Source organism: Myxocyprinus asiaticus, chromosome 4 (assembly GCF_019703515.2).
Source record: "Myxocyprinus asiaticus isolate MX2 ecotype Aquarium Trade chromosome 4, UBuf_Myxa_2, whole genome shotgun sequence".
In the NCBI taxonomy this organism is placed as follows: Eukaryota; Metazoa; Chordata; class Actinopteri; order Cypriniformes; family Catostomidae; genus Myxocyprinus; species Myxocyprinus asiaticus.
In genome coordinates, this window is record NC_059347.1 from 35,593,178 (window position 1) to 35,612,806 (window position 19,629).

The 19,629-nt window shown below is 38.7% G+C and overlaps 2 protein-coding genes across 6 annotated transcripts in view; one reads left to right on the forward strand and one right to left on the reverse strand.

Moving 5' to 3' along the window:
- On the forward strand, positions 1–17,275 carry LOC127440128 (beta-hexosaminidase subunit beta-like). 4 transcript variants are annotated; one of them, XR_007897075.1, is made up of 14 exons: positions 1–320; positions 475–623; positions 966–1,031; positions 4,147–4,193; positions 4,295–4,405; positions 5,669–5,770; positions 6,330–6,462; positions 6,691–6,871; positions 7,439–7,525; positions 8,314–8,386; positions 15,026–15,203; positions 16,305–16,395; positions 16,583–16,692; positions 16,971–17,275. XR_007897075.1 is itself a non-coding variant. In XM_051696544.1 (14 exons), exons 1-14 carry the CDS (start codon positions 79–81, stop codon positions 17,029–17,031), a joined length of 1,626 nt encoding a protein of 541 aa, XP_051552504.1. In that variant the 5' UTR covers positions 5–78; the 3' UTR covers positions 17,032–17,275. The 4 variants fall into 4 exon arrangements, 2 of the variants coding, with proteins under 2 accessions (XP_051552504.1, XP_051552505.1); XR_007897076.1 differs by lacking the exon at positions 15,026–15,203 and adding an exon at positions 11,998–12,172 and having other exon boundaries at positions 3–320; XM_051696544.1 differs by having other exon boundaries at positions 5–320; positions 16,588–16,692.
- gfm2 (GTP dependent ribosome recycling factor mitochondrial 2) overlaps positions 16,805–19,629 on the reverse strand; it is a 16,438-nt gene continuing 13,613 nt past the window's right edge. For both annotated transcript variants that reach the window (XM_051696539.1, XM_051696540.1), the window contains exons 17-19: positions 19,475–19,590; positions 19,206–19,388; positions 16,805–17,754 (exon numbers count right to left, since the gene is read on the reverse strand). In XM_051696539.1, the coding sequence (XP_051552499.1) occupies positions 17,626–17,754; positions 19,206–19,388; positions 19,475–19,590 (428 nt within the window). In that variant the 3' untranslated portion in view covers positions 16,805–17,625. The remainder of the gene's footprint in view (positions 17,755–19,205; positions 19,389–19,474; positions 19,591–19,629) is intronic.

Consider the following 19,629-nt stretch of genomic DNA (forward strand, 5'->3'; position numbering starts at 1 on the left):
CCCCTAAACGAGCGTATAACATCCCTTCTGCTCTAACACTAGAAACAGAAGTCAGCTGAGCGCACAACAAAGAACATTATGAGCTGTCTGCTCAAATTTGCGCCGCTGTTTTTGGCGGTCGCCGTTTGCCATGGGTGGCTGTTCGGCGACTTTGGTGGACAACCGAATGAGCTGGATGAAATCTCTCTCTGGCCGCTACCGCAGAAATTTCAGTCGTCTGCGGCCTCTTTTAAACTCAGCCCTTTCAGCTTTCAGATCGTCCACGCTAAAGAGTCCACCGCCGGACCGAGCTGCAGTCTACTCCAGAATGCATTTCGCAGGTAGGTAACATAACTACAGTTTATTTGTATTTGGTCGGTATTGTATCGTGCGAGACGCAAATGTTGGAGCAAACAGGAAGTACATTATCACTTTTGTGTAGTTCCAAGATTCTGTTGATTCAATTCATTCATGAATTAACAATTTGTCTTACAGGTATTTTGAGTACATGTTTGGCGACGTAAAGAAGCAAGAGAAAAGCCACAAGAAAGCTTTCATTTCAGATATTGTAGAGCTTCAAGTGCAGATCACATCACCTGATCCAGAGTGCGACGGCTTCCCGAGCATAAAAACCGACGAGTCATGTGAGTTCCCTTCTCTTCCGTCCCTGAAATCTACAGCGCCGTAACATCAATGTATGTAATCTATCTTTAACGATCGCATATAGCATATCCAATAAGAGACATCTGCCGCCTGGGGGCGTAATCTGGTTAGCGCATGAACGTGACTGTAGGTCTTTACAATTTAGTAACATTTGACCCATGAAAAGTAAACAAGTAAACTCTTCATATGTGCCCTTGGGAATGAGACTGTTAAATTCAGTTATCACTGCTTGCTTCTTTGGTCAGAAATATCGAGACCAACCTCAAAATGAGCCAGTCAATGTTTTGGTCTTTAAACTGTACAATTCTGCTCTCTTTGTGTAGATGAACTGACAGTTGGTCAACCTTCTGCTTTACTGAAAGCTCCTAATGTATGGGGAGCTTTGCGAGGTAAGCAAAACTCCACAATGGAGTTGGACAGCAAATAACCAAGTTGTAAACAGGTCACATTTCTATTTTCCTTTGGAAGGAATATGTTTTACCGATTTCCAAGAAATGTGAATGGTATTATAAACATTTATAATGTTTCATCAAACTTGGTGTTTCAATTAGACAACCTGAAGTCAGAACAAGTGTTTGCAGTGTTGGTCTATTAATGCACTCTTTCTACTGAGGGAGATTCCTGGAAACTGCTTATTCACGGCTGTATTGATTAGCTTTTACCTAAAAGGTCAAATAGAGAATTCCCAAATCTTTTGTTTTTAGTCTTATTTCTTTTTTCTGTACACTGCCTCACTTTGTTAAAATTGTTTAAGACTTGTGTTCAAAACTGCAAGAAGTATTTAGTTCATATTGCTGCCACTGCTGGTCCGCTTAGGAGAAAAGAAGGTTAATCATTGAAAGATAATGTGCTTAATATACAGGTGCATCTCAATAAATTAGAATGTCGTGGAAAAGTTCATTTATTTCAGTAATTCAACTCAAATTGTGAAACTCGTGTATTAAATAAATTCAGTGCACACAGACTGATGTAGTTTAAGTCTTTTGTTCTTTTAATTGTGGTGATTATGGCTCACATTTAACAAAAACCCACCAATTCACTATCTCAAAAAATTAGAATATGGTGACATGCCAATCAGCTAAGCAACTCAAAACACCTGCAAAGGTTTCCTGAGCCTTCAAAATGGTCTCTCAGTTTGGTTCACTAGGCTACACAATCATGGTGCTGACTGCTGATCTGACAGTTGACCAGAAGACAATCATTGACACCCTTCACAAGGAGGGTAAGCCACAAACATTCATTGCCAAAGAAGCTGGCTGTTCACAGAGTGCTGTATCCAAGCATGTTAACAGAAAGTTGAGTGGAAGGAAAAAGTGTGGAAGAAAAAGATGCACAACCAACCGAGAGAACAGCAGCCTTATGAGGATTGTCAAGCAAAATTGATTCAAGAATTTGGGTGAACTTCACAAGGAATGGACTGAGGCTGGGGTCAAGGCATCAACAGCCACCACACACAGACATGTCAAGGAATTTGGCTACAGTTGTCGTATTCCTCTTGTCAAGCCACTCCTGAACCACAGACAACGTCAGAGGCGTCTTACCTGGGCTAAGGAGAAGAAGAACTGGACTGTTGCCCAGTGGTCCAAAGTCCTCTTTTCAGATGAGAGCAAGTTTTGTATTTCATTTGGAAACCAAGGTCCTAGAGTTTGGAGGAAGGGTGGAGAAGCTCATAGCCCAAGTTGCTTGAAGTCCAGGGTTAAGTTTCCACAGTCTGTGATGATTTGGGGTGCAATGTCATCTGCTGGTGTTGGTCCACTGTGTTTTTTGAAAACCAAAGTCACTGCACCCGTTTACCAAGAAATTTTGGAGCACTTCATGCTTCCTTCTGCTGACCAGCTTTTTAAAGATGCTGATTTCATTTTCCAGCAGGATTTGGCACCTGCCCACACTGCCAAAAGCACCAAAAGTTGGTTAAATGACCATGGTGTTGGTGTGCTTGACTGGCCAGCAAACTCACCAGACCTGAACCCTGTAGAGAATCTATGGGGTATTGTCAAGAGGAAAATGAGAAACAAGAGACCAAAAAATGCAGATGAGCTGAAGGCCACTGTCAAAGAAACCTGGGCTTCCATACCACCTCAGCAGTGCCCCAAACTGATCACCTCCATGCCACGCCGAATTGAGGCAGTAATTAAAGCAAAAGGAGCCCCTACCAAGTATTGAGTACATATACAGTAAATGAACATACTTTCCAGAAGGCCAACAATTCACTAAAAAAAATTTTTTATTGGTCTTATGATGTATTCTAATTTTTTGAGATAGTGAATTGGTGGGTTTTTGTTAAATGTGAGCCAAAATCATCACAATTAAAAGAACCAAAGACTTAAACTACTTCAGTCTGTGTGCACTGAATTTATTTAATACACAAGTTTCACAATTTGAGTTGAATTACTGAAATAAATGAACTTTTCCACGACATTCTAATTTATTGAGATGCACCTGTAAGTAGGTCACAACAGGTTCATAAAAGATAGTGACTTGAATTCCAGTCAGATGTTATTATCATTTTACTTATCCACTGTGAGTAAGGGACAATGTACAGTCAGCCGGATGTTATTGCAAAATGAACTCCAATAGGGGGATCAGGATACCGATGTGAAGCGAAGGGGATTTGTATCACCTTGAAAGGGTTTATTTTGCAATAACAACCAGCTGACTGTACATTATCCCACTTATTATAGGGCTACTAACCAAATAAATAAATAACTGGACATAAAAGATAGATTTGCATTGAAATTATGTAATCATGTGAAAGTAATAAATCGCTGAACAGCTGAAATCAACCTTCGGTTTACGTCGGAGTTCTGTTTATTTTATAAATAATGACTGTCTGATTGCTCATTATGCATCTTATTATAAGACTTCTTGCCAAATAAAAAATTGGACATGAAACATTGATTTGAGTTGAAATTGTTTTATTAGCATACTTGTAGAGATCGCACAATGATCTGAGAAGCAGGAAAGATGACTTGCAATACCCGGATGACGGGTCTGAAAGGTCTTAATCCCGGATGTGCGGTTGTTATTCAGAGATATCAGACCGCTAGATGGCGCCATTGACCAATCAGAATAGAGTATAATCCAGAGCACCATGTAATAAAAACCTAAAATACTTTTGCGGCATTCTCTTTCCTCAAGCTGATATAGCATTGTTTTAAAACTGAGTGTTCCATTTTTGGTCTAATTCTGTAAATGCTATTTTTTTTTTTTTTTGTGGATTATGATTTCTCAAGTACGCATACTACAAGCCAGAATGAAGTCCAGATAGAAAGCAACAAAACATCAATAGAAGTACTTTAGCCACATAGTCTAATCAGGGCTTTAGGTTTAAAGATTAGTAAGATAATTATCATTGTACATCAGACTTCCAGTGATTTGGACATAAAAGTTTTTAAAACTAGATTGCAGTCACTCTCTTTATCCCATTATGTAATATGTTAGACCATATCTCAATGGATGCTTTCTCTTTTGTCTAACTTCCTCATATTTGTAATTTTTTGTAAGGACTGGAAACATTCAGTCAGCTGCTCTATGAGGATCACTATGGAGTCGTAAGTTCAAATAAACTTATTGCAGTGATGTACTTGATTAAGATTGTATAATCAAACAGTATATGTGGGTATACTTAAGATCATTTTTGTCATCTTGCCAGAGCAACATCAATAAGACCGTCATCTTGGATTTCCCACGGTTTGCCCACCGAGGAGTCCTCCTGGACTCATCTCGCCACTACCTGCCACTCAAAGTCATTTTGGCCAATTTGGTAAGATGAAATTCTGTGATTTTGACTGGCTTGACATAAGTAATTATATTATGTCTATAGGGTCATTTTTATTAGCAAAATAGTCTATGATTCCTTCTATATCAAAAAATATGATTGGTGACTATGCACATTTTTCATTAGTGCTCCATTTCTTCCAATGGAGGACAATATCCTTATGTCCTTTAAATAGCTCAAGGAAGTTATGTTATTTGTGAAAATGGTAAGTCAATTTGTTAACACATGACAGTAATCATAAGACAGGATGATGCTCATCACAATGTTTGTCTAAAAAGCTTTTTGGACTTTAAACAGTGGTGATAGAAAACTTGTAATCCCTTTAGGATTATATGTAGTTCTGTAATTAGGGAAAGATGTCCCTATCAGTGACATCATATCTGTATGTTTAAGTAAGGTAAATTACCTTGCATATAAACCAAATCTAACCCATACTGTAAAAAATGAAATTACTTTTTATCCAGTTTATGGAGGGTTTTGAGTCACATATACTAAGAAATGTGCATTACTTTGCACCTACATAAAACACGTTAGACCAACAATATTCCCCCCATACTGTATGTTGTCCTAACTAGCCTAACAGAGTTATTTTTGTTATTAGTTGAATAGTTTAGATTCGTTATTTTTACAATTTCATATTGAACAATGTTGCTGATTTGCGAGTTACCAGCATGCATTGCAACATGAATAAATTATGCAGTTAGTGTTATAGGCTTATTTTTGTTGTTGTTGGCTGACTTTATTTATGCTGTTACTGTTGTTTTGTTGCAAAACACTGGCACATTTTGTTTATTATTGTGTGGTGAAGAGGCAAAGATTGCAGTTAACTTCATATAAAAGTAATTTAAAACCATATGTAAGATTGAAATGTTTACAAAATGAAAGTTTTCGTATTGCGAATGAATAGTTGGCTGAAAAAGAAATTGGTATTTTCTTTTTTTTTTTTTTTGCATTAACTAATTCAAATTGATTAAACAATGCAATACTACTGAGTGGGGACAACTATTAAGTTGTTGAGAGAACTCAAATTGTAATGCATCATGTTGACTTGACTTTTACTTTGCTCAACAATTCCTGTTTTACAATGTAGGCTGTTTGACTAGTTATTTTCGTGATTTGTATTTAAATGAATCATTAAATCTTGCTAATCTTGTTTGACCATTAAAGTATTTGACCCATTATTTTTTTTAGATGTTTTGTTCCTCATTGTTCCACAATGTTTGGTAATGAAATGTCTAATTTTCACAGGAAGCTATGGCGATGAACAAGTTTAACGTATTCCACTGGCACATTGTGGATGATCCGTCTTTTCCCTATATCAGCCGTACCTTCCCCGAGTTAAGTCAGAAGGTAAGCATGTGATGCACCTGGAAATGAAAGATTTTTGGCTTGACTGTCTTACATTTCATTAATCAGTTTTCAGATGTGACAATCAGGTTGTTGACGGTGGATTCAGCTGTAATACTAGGGGCGGTGGCCAATACCACTTAAATTAACACGAGCTGATGTTTCAAGCCATAATCACACTGCAGTAAATTCCAGGTTTATTGACAGGTTTAAATCAAGATAAGCCATGAGAAATGACTGCTCTCAATAATAGTTTCCTTTCTCATGTACTTTTTTTGGTTGTATTTGCTGCCCTGGAAGCAAGTGGTAAGTGGAACGCTGTGATCAGATGTAAAAACGTACAGCAACATACTTCTGTAGTAAATGCTGCTGTAGGCAACATGTCAATTCCTGTGTCATTTCCTTTAGTGTAGGTGCTATTTTACCCTTAAAAGCATTAGCTTGAATGTTAACGTTCTTTGGCCATAGAGCCCAACTGGCACTGTCATTACCCAAAAACTAGCTGGAAAAATGTTTGTTTGTGTATGTATTACGGTCTCCCTATTTGTTTTGTGAATGACAGGGAGCCTACCACCCATTCACACACGTGTACTCTCCGTCTGATGTGAAGATGGTCATTGAGTTTGCTCGCATGAGGGGGATCCGGGTCATCCCCGAGTTTGACACCCCAGGACACACACAGTCATGGGGCAATGGTCAGTTGGTGGACATTAATGATCGATTAATGGAGATAGATACAGTATAAGTGATCAGTTTATTTTTGTCAGCCATGTTTTGTTGGTGTCAACAGTGAGCTGTTATCTTTATTTTAGCTTTTCAAGTAATACCGATAATAACGTTACAGCCATTTGTTCACATTTTATTCAGCTGTTACTGATTAACATGACAAGTTAATGTTCTCTATCTGTCTCTTTCTCCTCCAGGCCAAAAGGATCTGCTAACTCCCTGTTATTCTGGCTCTACCCCATCTGGAACATTTGGGCCTGTGAACCCCATCTTGAACTCCACTTATGAGTTCATGGCCCAGTTCTTCAAAGAGATCAGCACCATCTTTCCTGATGCCTACATTCATCTGGGGGGAGATGAGGTCGACTTCACTTGCTGGTATGAATGTGAGAAGCTTCTTCCCCAAATCACTTTCATCTGCTTTCAGTAACCTATATTGTTTTCCTGAATATTAACCCAAATGGAAATAACTGTACCTTATATCACACAATAAACTGTGACAAAACAGCTAAGCCAAGTCATCATGGATAGTGATTATGGAGAATGAAAACTAAAAACAACATGGCTTGCTTTTCATGAATGTTTCATGGCCACAAAAACATGCGAAGTGTAAAACGTTTACAGGATTACCCCTTCATCAGTGTTTAAGGGGTAATCCCTAAAATGTTTAGCACTTTGCACTTTTTTTTTTTTTTTTTTTAACTCCGTTGGAGCCTCTTGATAAACAATTTTTGATATATTTTTTTTCCTGCTTGAATTTGAGCTCTACTTTCAATTGTATAATGCATTTGAGTCAACACACCTGAAGGATTGAGATTTTTTTTGTGTTTGGATTGGAACTCCGTGCAGACATTGTTCGTCATATTCGGAATAGAATACTACCATACTACTCTTACTCTTTCTGCCGTTAAGACCATACCTACATTCCCCTTAATGTTCTTGTAGGAAGTCCAATCCTGATATTCAGAAGTTTATGGAGCAGCAGGGCTTTGGGACAGACTACAGCAAACTGGAGTCTTTCTACATTCAGAGGTGAGAGCTCTAATACAGTCAGGAAGTCTGAAGTATGAAGGACCCAGAGGAAGAGATGTAGATGTGGGGGAAGATACCCCCTGGGGTAAATTGCCCCAATTTTAACTTTTACTCTTGACCATAGATGGCACTAAATCTAATCTCAATACCTTTATTGAATGTCTGTACTCCTCTTAATCTTGATATTTCATCTGAATACCAACATCTGTGAGATTTATTCCATCTGAACAATTGAGATTAAATGATCTAATGTTTCGTCATTGGAAAATAGTGATCCGTGACATTCTTTCCTGTTGGATATTAAAAGTTTTTATGTCTGTTTGTTAATGGGGGATATGTGGACACAGTAAAGTATTTAGATTTATGGAGTAAAAAAATATTGTTTTTAGTTTGAAGTGACAAGGTAAAGTAGTGGGGTAAGATGGACCCTTTTCATAATCTTTAATTTTCTGCTATGACGACAAAATTAGCAAATGTTTCTATTTATTTCCCTTGATAATATGTTGGATGATGCATCACCATCCTATACATGCTAAAAGTTTATCTATATACAGTACGTTACAATTTAAAAGGAAATAGACATTGTTCTTAAGGGGGGCATCTTACCCCATCTTACCATACTTAGTTCTTAAATAGATGCAATTGGATAAGAGCTATATTCTATACTCAATATGGTAATAATTATATTGCAAGCTAATTTATTTACCTATTAATTTCCCCTAATAAAATGAAACTGTATTCTGTTTCAAACTTAAGTTATAATTACATTATTTCTTTCTGACAAACAGGTTACTTGACATTGTGACTGCTACCAAGAAAGGCTACATGGTGTGGCAAGAAGTATTTGACAATGGGGTGAAGGTAAGACACATCTCTACTCATCTAGGTGAACAGGCTTGTACTGTGCTGTTGGGAAGTAATATAGTATGATGGCAATTCAATGCCAATAATCCGCGCGCATTATTGACGCTTGCATGCACGATAGATTAGTCACGCGAGGAAACGGGAAGAACCCGCACGCTCGTTTTAAACCCTCGCGCACATGAAATGCCCTGCACATGCGATACAACCTTTCATGCTCGAGGAAATCTGCCATGCGAGCAAGGTCATTCTTCTTCCTTTGCTCGTGCAAACACCTTTTTAATTTTGTCAGTCATGGGGCAGGCTCTTGCTGTTTCGTTGTAACCTCAAATATCATTGGTTATCTTTTCCCGAAAGTAACAGGGAGCCAATCACAACTGACTACAAAGTACCATAAACTTGCCTGTGCTTTGTGAGAGACATGGCTTCATCAAGGGACCCTCTGCATGTTAGTCATTATTACTTTGTTGCTAATATAAGGGCTGATTTAATGTATACAAGTACTGTGTATCTTTGGAAGACACTTAAAAAAAAAAAAAAAAAAAAAAAGGTAGGTTACTAGCTAGCTGTTGCATTCTTGTGATGTTATTATGTACAGTAGAACTTAAAGAACTGCCATTTATTTATATATAATATATAATCTTACTTTTGTCATTGCAGTTGTAAGACACTTCAATTGAAAAGTTGTGAATCCAGGAAAATAAATCATAGCCTTATTAACAGGATGTTGCAAAGTGTCTGCGTCTACATTGGTGACTTTAAACCACTGATTTCAAAGTTGCTATTATGGGACCATCTTTAATTTGCATAATGTAAATTACTTCTACATATAAATAAGCATGCAATATACAAATTTTAGAGAAAGCATTTTTTTTCTTTATCAGCCTAGATATTGCTGTCTTGTCCATTTATGCATGGTTGATTGTGTTTTTTATGCTTTCCATCCCTTGTACAAGGGTTCCTACCTACACGTCACACACAGCTATGCTTTTAGGTCTGAACTGTGCCTAAATTGTAATTAATAGACCTTATTCCAAGGTCTGTGGCCTTCTCACAGTATGCCAAGATTCTAGATAAAGATGGTGAAGTAATACCAGAGCTTTATTCCAAGACACTTGACCTGAGTAATTGCAGATCTTCCAAAAATATTCAAGAGAGATATTTGACCCACTCAGTGTTTTATGGCCGGATCAAGCAGATGACCACACAAAACTAAAAATATTAAAATATAATGTTGAATAACCAGCAGTTTATGTTCTCTGCACACACCTCCCCTGTTGATCAACCATCCTGCTGAATCGACTGTCTTGATTTGCCACTTACTGGAGTACTACAATTTATAAAAGATAAACTGTTCTATGTAAACTCCGCAAAAAAAGAAACGTCCCTTTTTCAGGACACCGTATTTTAAAGAGAATTTTGTAAAAATCCAAATAACTTTACAGATCTTTATTATAAAGTGTTTAAACAATGTTTTCCATGCTTGTTCAATGAACCATAAACAATTAATGCACATGCACCTGTGGAACGGTCGTTAAGACACTAACAGCTTACAGACGGTAGGCAATTAAGGTCACAGTTATAAAAACTTAGGACACTAAAGAGACCTTTCTACTGACTCTGAAAAATACCAAAAGAAAGATGCCCAGGGTCCCTGCTCATCTGCGTGAACGTGCCTTATGCATGCTGCATGGAGGCATGAGGACTGCAGATGTGGCCAGTGCAATAAATTGCCATGTCCGTACTGTGAGACGCCTAAGACAGCACTACAGGCAGACTGGAAGGACAGCTGATCATCCTCGCAGTGGCAGACCACATGTAACAACACCTGCACAGGACTGGTACATCCAAATATTACACCTGCGGGACAGGTACAGGATGGCAACAACAACTGCTCGAGTTACACCAGGAACGCCCAATCTCTCCATCAGTGCTCAGACTGTCCACAATAGGCTGAGAGAGGGTGGACTGAGGGCTTGTAGGCCTGTTGTAAGGCAGGTCCTTACCAGACATCACCAGCAACAACATCGCCTATGGGCACAAACCCACCTTTGCTGGACCAGGCAGGACTGGCAAAAAGTGCTCTTCACTGACGAGTCGCGGTTTTGTCTCACCAGGGGTCGGACTCGCGTTTATCGTAGAAGGAATGAACGTTACACCGAGGCCTGTACTCTGGAGCGGAATCGATTTGGAGCTGGAGGGTCTGTCATGGTCTGGGGCGGTGTGTCACAGCATCATCAGACTGAGCTTGTCATTGCAGGCAATCTCGACGCTGTGCGTTACAGGAAGACATCCTCCTCCCCCATGTGGTACCCTTCCTGCAGGCTTATCCTGACATGACCCTCCAGCATGACAATGCCACCAGCCATACTGCTCGTTCTGTGCATTATTTCCAGCAAGACAGGAATGTCAGTGTTCTGCCATGGCCAGCGAAGAGCCCAGATCTCAATCCCATTGAGCACGACTGGGACCTGTTGGACCGATCCAACAGGGTGAGGGCTAGGGCCATTCCCCCCAGAAATGTCCGGGAACTTGCAAATGCCTTGGTGGAAGAGTGGGGTAACATCTCACAGCAAGAACTGGCAAATCTGGTGCAGTCCATGAGGAGGAGATGCACTGCAGTACTTAATGCAGCTGGCTGAGTTTAGTTCTAACATCACAAGAATGCAATAGCTAGCTAGTAAACTGGTAGTAAACTTACTGTTTTTAAAGTGTCTGGCAAAGATAAACATTATATAGTATGAAATCAGCCCTATTCAAAAAAAAAATTAAAAAACATAAATAGCAACAAACAAAGTAATAATGACTCATGTAGAGGGGTCCTTGATAAAGCCATGTCTCATGAAGAACAGGTGAGTTTTATGGTTCTTCATAGTAAAGGGGAGCCAATCAACTAATTTAGGGGAAAGGGGAATAACCAATGAAATTTGAGGTTATGCACAAAACACTAAGAGCCCAACCCACGACTGACAAAATTAAAAGATGTTCGCAGGAGCAAAAGCAGAAGAATGATCTTGCTCGTGCGGCAGACATTTCCTAGCGCATGAGAGGTTGTATTGCATGCACAGGAGATTTTGTGCATGCAAGGGTGTAAAACGAGCACGCGGGTTCTTCCTGTTTCCTCGTGCAGCAATGAACTACTGTGCATGAGTGTCAATGCGCACAAGGGTTTAAAGCGCGTGAGTGCTACCCGTTTCCTCGCGTGACTTCAATCTATCGTGCGTGCGAGCGTCAAAAATGCTCAGATTATTGCCACCGATTTGCTGCCGTAATATGGAGCCATAAAGATCATATTCTCAACGTCTTAGTCAATGTAATTTATGAATATTTCCAAGCACTGCATGCAGATTAGTAACTATATAAAAACAAATGCTTTGTGACTTAACACAAGCTAGTTTTCTTAACACTGTCACGAATAGCATGACAAATGTGCTCGCTTGCTCACCTTTTCTCAAGGCACTGCTAACACACTACTAAAAAGCAGCTTTGATCGCGCTTGCATGTAGATCTCGCAAGCTTCCCCCTCAACAAGTTAACAGCAAAAGGAGAAAAAAGAATGATTAGTTTCAATTTGCACAGAGGGCACATCATGTGCTTTATGCATGTTCCAGCTTAAGGGTGACACTGTTGTGGAGGTGTGGATGTCAAACAATGTGGAGGAGGAGCTACATAATGTAACTGGGGCAGGATTTACAACCATTCTGTCCTCCCCTTGGTACCTGGACTACATTAGCTATGGACAGGACTGGCAGCGCTACTACAAAGTTGAGCCACTCAATTTCCCTGGTCAGTTTCTTAAGTCAAACTTTCATTGTTTATTTTAGCACCACTAATACCTGTTAAATCTGTTTTATAATCTAGTGGTTTAAAATTAATTCCTTTTAGGATCTCCAGTTATATACTGTTTACATAGATGTAGATGGGTAACTTCTGCATTGTATTGGATTTAGCACTTGTGTGTAATGGTTTTGTTATTTCTTTGTGATAACTTTAAGATGTGGTTTGGGTAGGGATAACCCATTTATCCAGAATGCCACTGCAAAAGGCCTGTTGCACTTGTGGTCTTTAACGACAGTAACATGGGCTCTACATTCTTGTCATGGTACAGTTGTTGACCAAGAACACTCCTCCACCTTGCTCCATCCTACGAAACGTTCCAATTTTCACTCTGCTTGCTGCTTGTCATAGGAAAACCTCAGTAAAACCAACATGGCAACATGATTTAACATGAATACATGGTTGATTCAAAGTCAGCTGAGCTTCTGACTTTCTCGGAAAACGTGACACTATATGGGTGTATTTCTCTGGGCGGCTGGGCTGCATTCAAGATCTAAGGCATTACAATTTCTGACACAGAGCTGACCTTATGATATTTCTAATTTTAAAATGGTGTGATATTTTGTGTATTATCTAGGGCTGCACCAATACTGATAACAGAGTGATTTTTAAATGACAGCTGATAACTGACAAGATGCCAAATATTACATATCTATACTATTTTTTAATTTTTTCAGCTTAAAAACAACTGTGGTCAGTGTTCAGACTTTCTTTGGAAGCATGCATTGTCTCAGCCTGGTAACTTGCACAAATTTGCTTCCCAGCAGACTGATCAAAACATGTGCACCCTTAGAGGTGAAAGTTGTAGCAGCCAGTCAGATAGGAACTGGCAGTTTTTTACTTGGCCCTAGCCATTTTTGTGTGCAGTATGCATCAGACGTTCAGTGAATGGTCTGTGGGTATCCCATCTGAGGCTGAGACTAATATATTGGCCTAATCAGACTGATGCTGATGTTTAAAAATAATCACTAATATTGACTATGCACTAATCATTAATATTTATATCCATTTGGTTACAGATGTATTGTGTATCCCTAGCATTACTTATCGACTAACTGGACAAAATAAATCTGACATGAAGCATGAAAAGCCTTGTAAAAATCTTAAATGGTGTTCGGGGTTTTTGCATGTATGGTTGTTTGTGTTATACAGTTGAAGTCAGAAGTTTACATACACTTAGGTTGAAGTCATTAAAACTCTTAACCAATCAAAATATTTAATATTAGCAAACTATAGTTTTGGCAAGTCGTTTAGGATATCTACTTTGTGCATGACAAGTAATTTTTCCAACAATTGTTTATAGACAGATTGTTACACTTTTAATTTACTATAATCACAATTCCAGTTTACATACACCAAGTTAACTGTGCCTTTAAGCAGCTTGGAAAATTCCAGAAAATGATGTCAAGACTTTAGACAATTAGCTTCTGAGAGGAGGTGTACGGAATTGGAGGTGTAAGTGTGGATGTATTTTAATGTAATTCAAACTCAGTGCCTCTTTGCTTGACATCATGGGAAAAATCAAAAGAAATCAGCCAAGACCTCAGAAAAATATTTGTGGACCTCCACAAGTCTGGTTCATCCTTGGGAGCAATTTCCAAATGCATGAAGGTACCATGTTCATCTGTACAAACAATAGTACGCAAGTATAAACAACATGGAACCACGCAGCCATCATACCACTCAGGAAGGAGACGCATTCTGTCTACTAGAGATTAACGTAGTTTGGTGCAAAAAGTGCAGATCAATCCCAGAACAACAGCAAAGGACCTTGTGAAGATGCTGGAGGAAACAGGTAGACAAGTATCTATATCCACAGTAAAACGAGTCCTATATCGACATAACCTGAAAGGCTGCTCGGCAAGGAAGATGCCACTGCTCTAAAACAGCAATAAAAAAGCCAGATTACAGCTTGCAAGTGTACATGGGGACAAAGATCTTACTTTTTGGAGAAATGTCCTCTGGTTTAATGAAACAAAAATTGAACTGTTTGGTCATAATGATCATCATTATGGTTGGAGGAAAAAGGGTGAGGCTTGTAAGCCGGAGAACACCATCCCAACCGTGAAGCATGGGGGTGGCAGCGCTTTGCTGCAGGAGGGACTGGTGCACTTCACAAAATAGATGGCATCATGTGGAAGGAAAATGATGTGGGTATATTGAAGCAACATCTCAAGACATAAGCCAAGAATTTAAAGCTGTCGCAAATGGGTCCCAAGCATACCTCAAGTTGTGGCAAAATGGCTCAAGGACAACAAAGTCAAGGTATTGGAGTGGCCATCACAAAGCCCTGACCTCAATCCGATAGTAAATTTGTGGGCAGAACTGAAAAAGCGTGTGCGAGCAAGGAGCCCTACAAACCTGACTCTATGCCAGTTCTGTCTGGAAGAATGGGCCAAATTCCAGCAACTTATAGTGAGAAGCTTGTGGAAGGCTACCCAAAATGTTTGTCAAAGTTAAACAATTTAAAGGCAATGCTACCAAATACTAACAAAGTGTATGTAAACTTCTGACCCACTGGGAATGTGATGAAAGAAAGAAAGAAAGAAAATAATATTTTACAGAAATACAGCTTTTAAAAGAAATAAAAGCTGTTATCTACTATTATTCAGAATTTTCACATTCTTAAAATAGTGATCCTAACTGACCAAAGACAGATTTTTTTTTTTCTACGATTAAATGTCAGGAATTGTGAAAAACTGAGTTTAAATGTATTTGGCTTAGGTGTATGTAAACTTCTGACTTCAACTGTGCATGCATGTATGTATGTATGTATGTATGTATGTATATGTACACATGTAGCTGAAAGCCGACACACAGATCCATGTGTGGAAAGCAAGGCCACAGTACCAGGATGAGATGGCACGGGTAACTGCAGCCGGTTTCAGTGTTCTGCTCTCCGCACCCTGGTACCTCAACCGAATCAGCTATGGCCAAGACTGGGTGGACATTTACAAAGCCGACCCCCAGAACTTTACCGGTGTGTGTGTGTGTGTGTGTGTAATTTTCGCAGATAAAGATTGCATGGATTTAATTGGGCAGAGGTTCAACATGTTCCATTTCTTCTTTGTACAAAGCTAGAGGTTTAGATTTAAACACTGAACTTCATAGTTTTTTTTTTTTTAAAAGCACTTATTGCACAATGCTTGATTATGTGTGGAGTTAAGTTGGTATTTTTTTTACGACGTGTTAGTCTTTGAATGGGTGAATAACTTTTTTTCTCATGTTTATTATAACCAAGGTTAATATGGACAGTAGGTTTTGATTTTCTGAGGGTCATCTACTCTGAATCAAAGGCAACATTTTATGTTTAATGAATAGCAAAGGATTCTCATATACTTAAATCACTGAGTATTAGTTATTTTAATCCAAAGTGTGGTCATAGTAATTGTATTGTGAACAACTCTTCTTTCTGAAGTAGATATGCAAACCCACTTATGTGGCAGAAGCACTTTGTACAGACTGACAGCTATGTCTGTAATCAGCCAAGACCCATTTTAAATGGTTTGCTTTGTCTGCATAGGTATTATCTGTTTGGCATACAACTAAAACAGACCTAGAGCATACTGCTTACAACAGCAAAGACTGTTGTTACAATATATTGAATATTTAATCATGAATTAGAGGCCTGGTGACAACTTAAGTGTGAATTGTCTTGCACTAATAATCACACAAAAAAATATTCTCCCATTACAGAATAGTTCACCCAAAAATGAAAATTCTCTTAGAATATGATTCATATTCTTCATGCATACCGCCCCCTACTGGGCAGGGAGAAGAATTTCCAGCAAAAAGGACTTAAATATTAATCTGTTTCACTTCTGTAGATTTGGATTACTTTTATGATGCCTTTGTGCTTTTTGGAGCATCAAAATTTTGGCTCCCATTCACTTGCATTGTATGGCCCTACAGAGCTGAGATATTCTTCTAATAAGAAATCATGTTTGTGTTCTACAGAAGTCAGTCATGCACATAGGGATGGCATGAGGGTGAATAAATGAGAATTTTCATTTTTGGGTGAACTATCCCTTTAATTTTTTTTTTTTTTTTTTTTAACTTGTGATTGACATTTTGACCCCAGGCACAGATTCGCAGAAGCAGCTAGTGATTGGTGGAGAGGCTTGTCTCTGGGGAGAGTATGTGGATGCCACCAATCTCACTCCCAGACTCTGGTATGATTGAAACTTTACCTTAGAAAAATCATATATTATTAATGTGCATTATAATTTTAATAATACCACAAAAAGTTGATTAACTTTGTGCTTGCGAATCTCCTATTGTGTAAAATCTAAGACAAAAAACTGAAACCACAACTAGAAAAGACTTGCATATTTAGTTATAATGTGTATATTGTGCCAGTGCAGGCCCAGAGCCAGTGCTGTTGCTGAGAGGTTATGGAGTGATGCAAGTGTGACAGACCTCGGGAATGCCTACAACCGCCTGGCTCAGCATCGTTGCCGCATGGTCAAGTGAGTCAAACTATGATAGTTTATGGCTAAATCATCAACTGACTTTCACCTTGTTGCCTAATTAATCATGGATACAGCATATTAAAAATTATATTGTGCATTACTTCTGAGAGATGGTTCAGTTCATTTATTTACTAGCTGTTTAAAATAACACACACACACAACAGCTTCAAATCTTTAGAGTCAAACTGATGCTTGCTTAAGCATATTTTTTTTAATACTGTATATTTGACAGTTGAAATATATTTTTTTTTCCCCCCACTTTTTATGTCCATTAGGAGAGGCATCGCTGCAGAGCCTCTATTTACTGGCCACTGTCGTCATGAGTACAAGGGCTGATAAACTTCAGGATTTTCACAATAGAAAATATAAGGCAAAAACAGGAAACATGTTTTAAAAGTGCAGATAAATCTTAACCATATTGGTAATCATGGTTTGCTATTGTTGCACTGAGCCAGTTATCCAGGACTTGAATTTTTATTTTGAAAACAAAGTTAAATTTGGATTTCCAATGTAAGGTTAAGTTTTAATATAAGACAAATGTATCAAATACTCTTAATAAATGTTAAATTTGGAATTTAAAGTCATGTTGTAGTGAGTGATTTCTTTTTAACAATTACTGTATTTCTCATCATGGTTATATACACAAATAAATTATTTATTCCAGTACAATGATTTGTAGATACCATTATGCTCATTACTTTGTGTACTCTTTTTACGGTCCTCTGCATTTCCATCCATGAAAAAGTTTGTCTCTAGCTGAAGGGAACTGAGCAAGGTATGCCTGTGTCAGGTCCACATTCAGGCTAGTTTCCATGATATGGTCCAATCAAAGAGCAGAAGACAAAAGTATTTGTATTCTGCATCCAATCAGAGTTAGTGTGTGTAACAATGGTCAATTTCACTTGCATCTAGCTGGTGACAGCTGTAGGTTCAAGCCAGTCCAGCCATCTTTTTGAGCAGTGTGTTCTGGTCCTGAGCGTTCATGGGCTCATAGCTGGACAGCTCCAGAGAAAAGGTGGCATTCCCAGAGGTCAAAGTGCGTAGAAGTGTAGAGTAGCCCTTGAGATGAATACTAGGATTAAAAATGTGGCTCTAACATAGTTCATACAGTATCTTGCTGTGGAGTATATAGTAATCACGTGGCAAGAGTAATTGTTTTAATTATCAATATGTCAGTATAACTTTAATGCAGTAACATTTTGCTATTATTGACCATACAGACACACAATATGGGCAAAAATATCAGACACCACACCATTGTGTGCTTTTTGACCATTTAATTTCAAAACCATGGCTATTAACAGGGAGTTGATCATCTCATACAGCTTCCAGCTGAAAATGCCCTTACTAAACTGTTGCCACAAAAGTTGGAAGCACACAATTCTCTTTCATTGTCTGCCATAGTATTAAAGGAAGATTACGGGTAAATTGCAAGTTAAGCTCAATCAACAGTACTTGTGCATAATGTTGATTACTACAAAAATAATAATTTCGACTTGACCCTTCTTTAAAAAAAATTAATACAATTGAGGTTACAGTGAGGCACTTACAATGAAAGTAAATACGGCCAATTGTTTAAGAGTTTAAAAGCCTAAATGTGAAGCTTATAATTTTATAAAAATGTAACAGGAGCCAGCTGGTACATGATAGCTGTGCAATATGTGTAAACCTCACTCCCCTGGCCTCAAGAGGTGCACTAGTGACTAACGCTAGAGGCTGTAGCCTTTAGCCCCCTCGTTAGCGCGCCCGCCTCCCATGCCGAGACGCTGGTTCGAATCCCGCACTGAGAGGGTTCAAGCAGGTCTGATTACAAAAGAACTTACATTAATTGTTCTGTTAAACCTTGTGTAGAGCTGTCAAGTTAAATAATAGTTTTTACAGGCGTTTAATCATTTTAGGGTTTACAGCGTTTTGCCGTCATGGCAACAAAGTTGTAAAATTGGAAATAACACAGAAAAGGTTAGTAAGTAAGGGATAATGTACAGTTGCCTGGTTATCGCAAAATAAACCCTGACAGGGTGATCAGTACTTGGTCTTGTATCACCCTAAATGGGTTTATTTTGCACGTGGAGGTACGGTTATTACAGAGAAATATCAGATGGCGCCACTGACCAATCATAATAGAGTATTCCAAAGAGCTGTGTAACAAGCTATTTGATCACACTAAAATCATGTTAACATGCATATTCTTAACATTTTGTTGCTAGTGTGTATATCTTAACGTTTACCGATTGGCCCCATTTACTTCCATTGTAAGTGCCTCACTGTAACCCATATTTTTGTTTTTTTAAAATAGGGCCAAGCTAAATGAATTGTGGTAATCAACATTAAGCTGCAAATGCTGTCGATTGAGCTTAACTTAAATTGAACCCCTAATATTCCTTTTAAGATTTGTCTTCACTATAATTACGGGGCCTACCCAAACATGTTAACTGGAAGGGACTGTCACACATACTTCTGGCCATGGTAGTAATTTTAACAACACAGACAGCACTGTTGTTACCACTCACCATAATCTCTGCCAAAGGTACTGTAGCCAGCAAAACCTTGTTTTCCTGCCGACTTTGGATGTCGCACACAGTGCCGCGTCGCTGGGCGAGGTCTGTGAGCACAGGACTCAGATGCTCCTCCCCCACTGTCACTTCCAGAGCCATCACTGGCTCCAACACCTGCCCTCCTGCCTGCCTCAGAGCCTACACACATAAACAAAGTGAAGTCACATGTGGCATTATTTGAATATGTTTGTAAGATAGTGAAAAATAGAAGTGTTTCTGAGTACCTTAAGCATGCAGCGAGACACACAGGCTGAAACCATGGCTGCAGAAGTGCCTGGTTCTAAACCTACATGCTGGATAACTGTTTGTACTCCCTGTACAGGAAAACCCAACACAGGACCTGCACAGAGAAGAACAAGAAGATGGGTCACCCATTTTA

Excerpts from the sequence above, each read along its gene's own strand:
- LOC127440128 (XM_051696544.1), top strand. The coding sequence starts at position 79 with ATGAGCTGTCTGCTCAAATTTGCGCCGCTGTTTTTGGCGGTCGCCGTT. Across the intron at positions 321-474 it reads CTCCAGAATGCATTTCGCAG|GTATTTTGAGTACATGTTTG; the intron begins GTAGGTAACATA and ends TTTGTCTTACAG. Across the intron at positions 624-965 it reads CATAAAAACCGACGAGTCAT|ATGAACTGACAGTTGGTCAA; the intron begins GTGAGTTCCCTT and ends CTCTTTGTGTAG.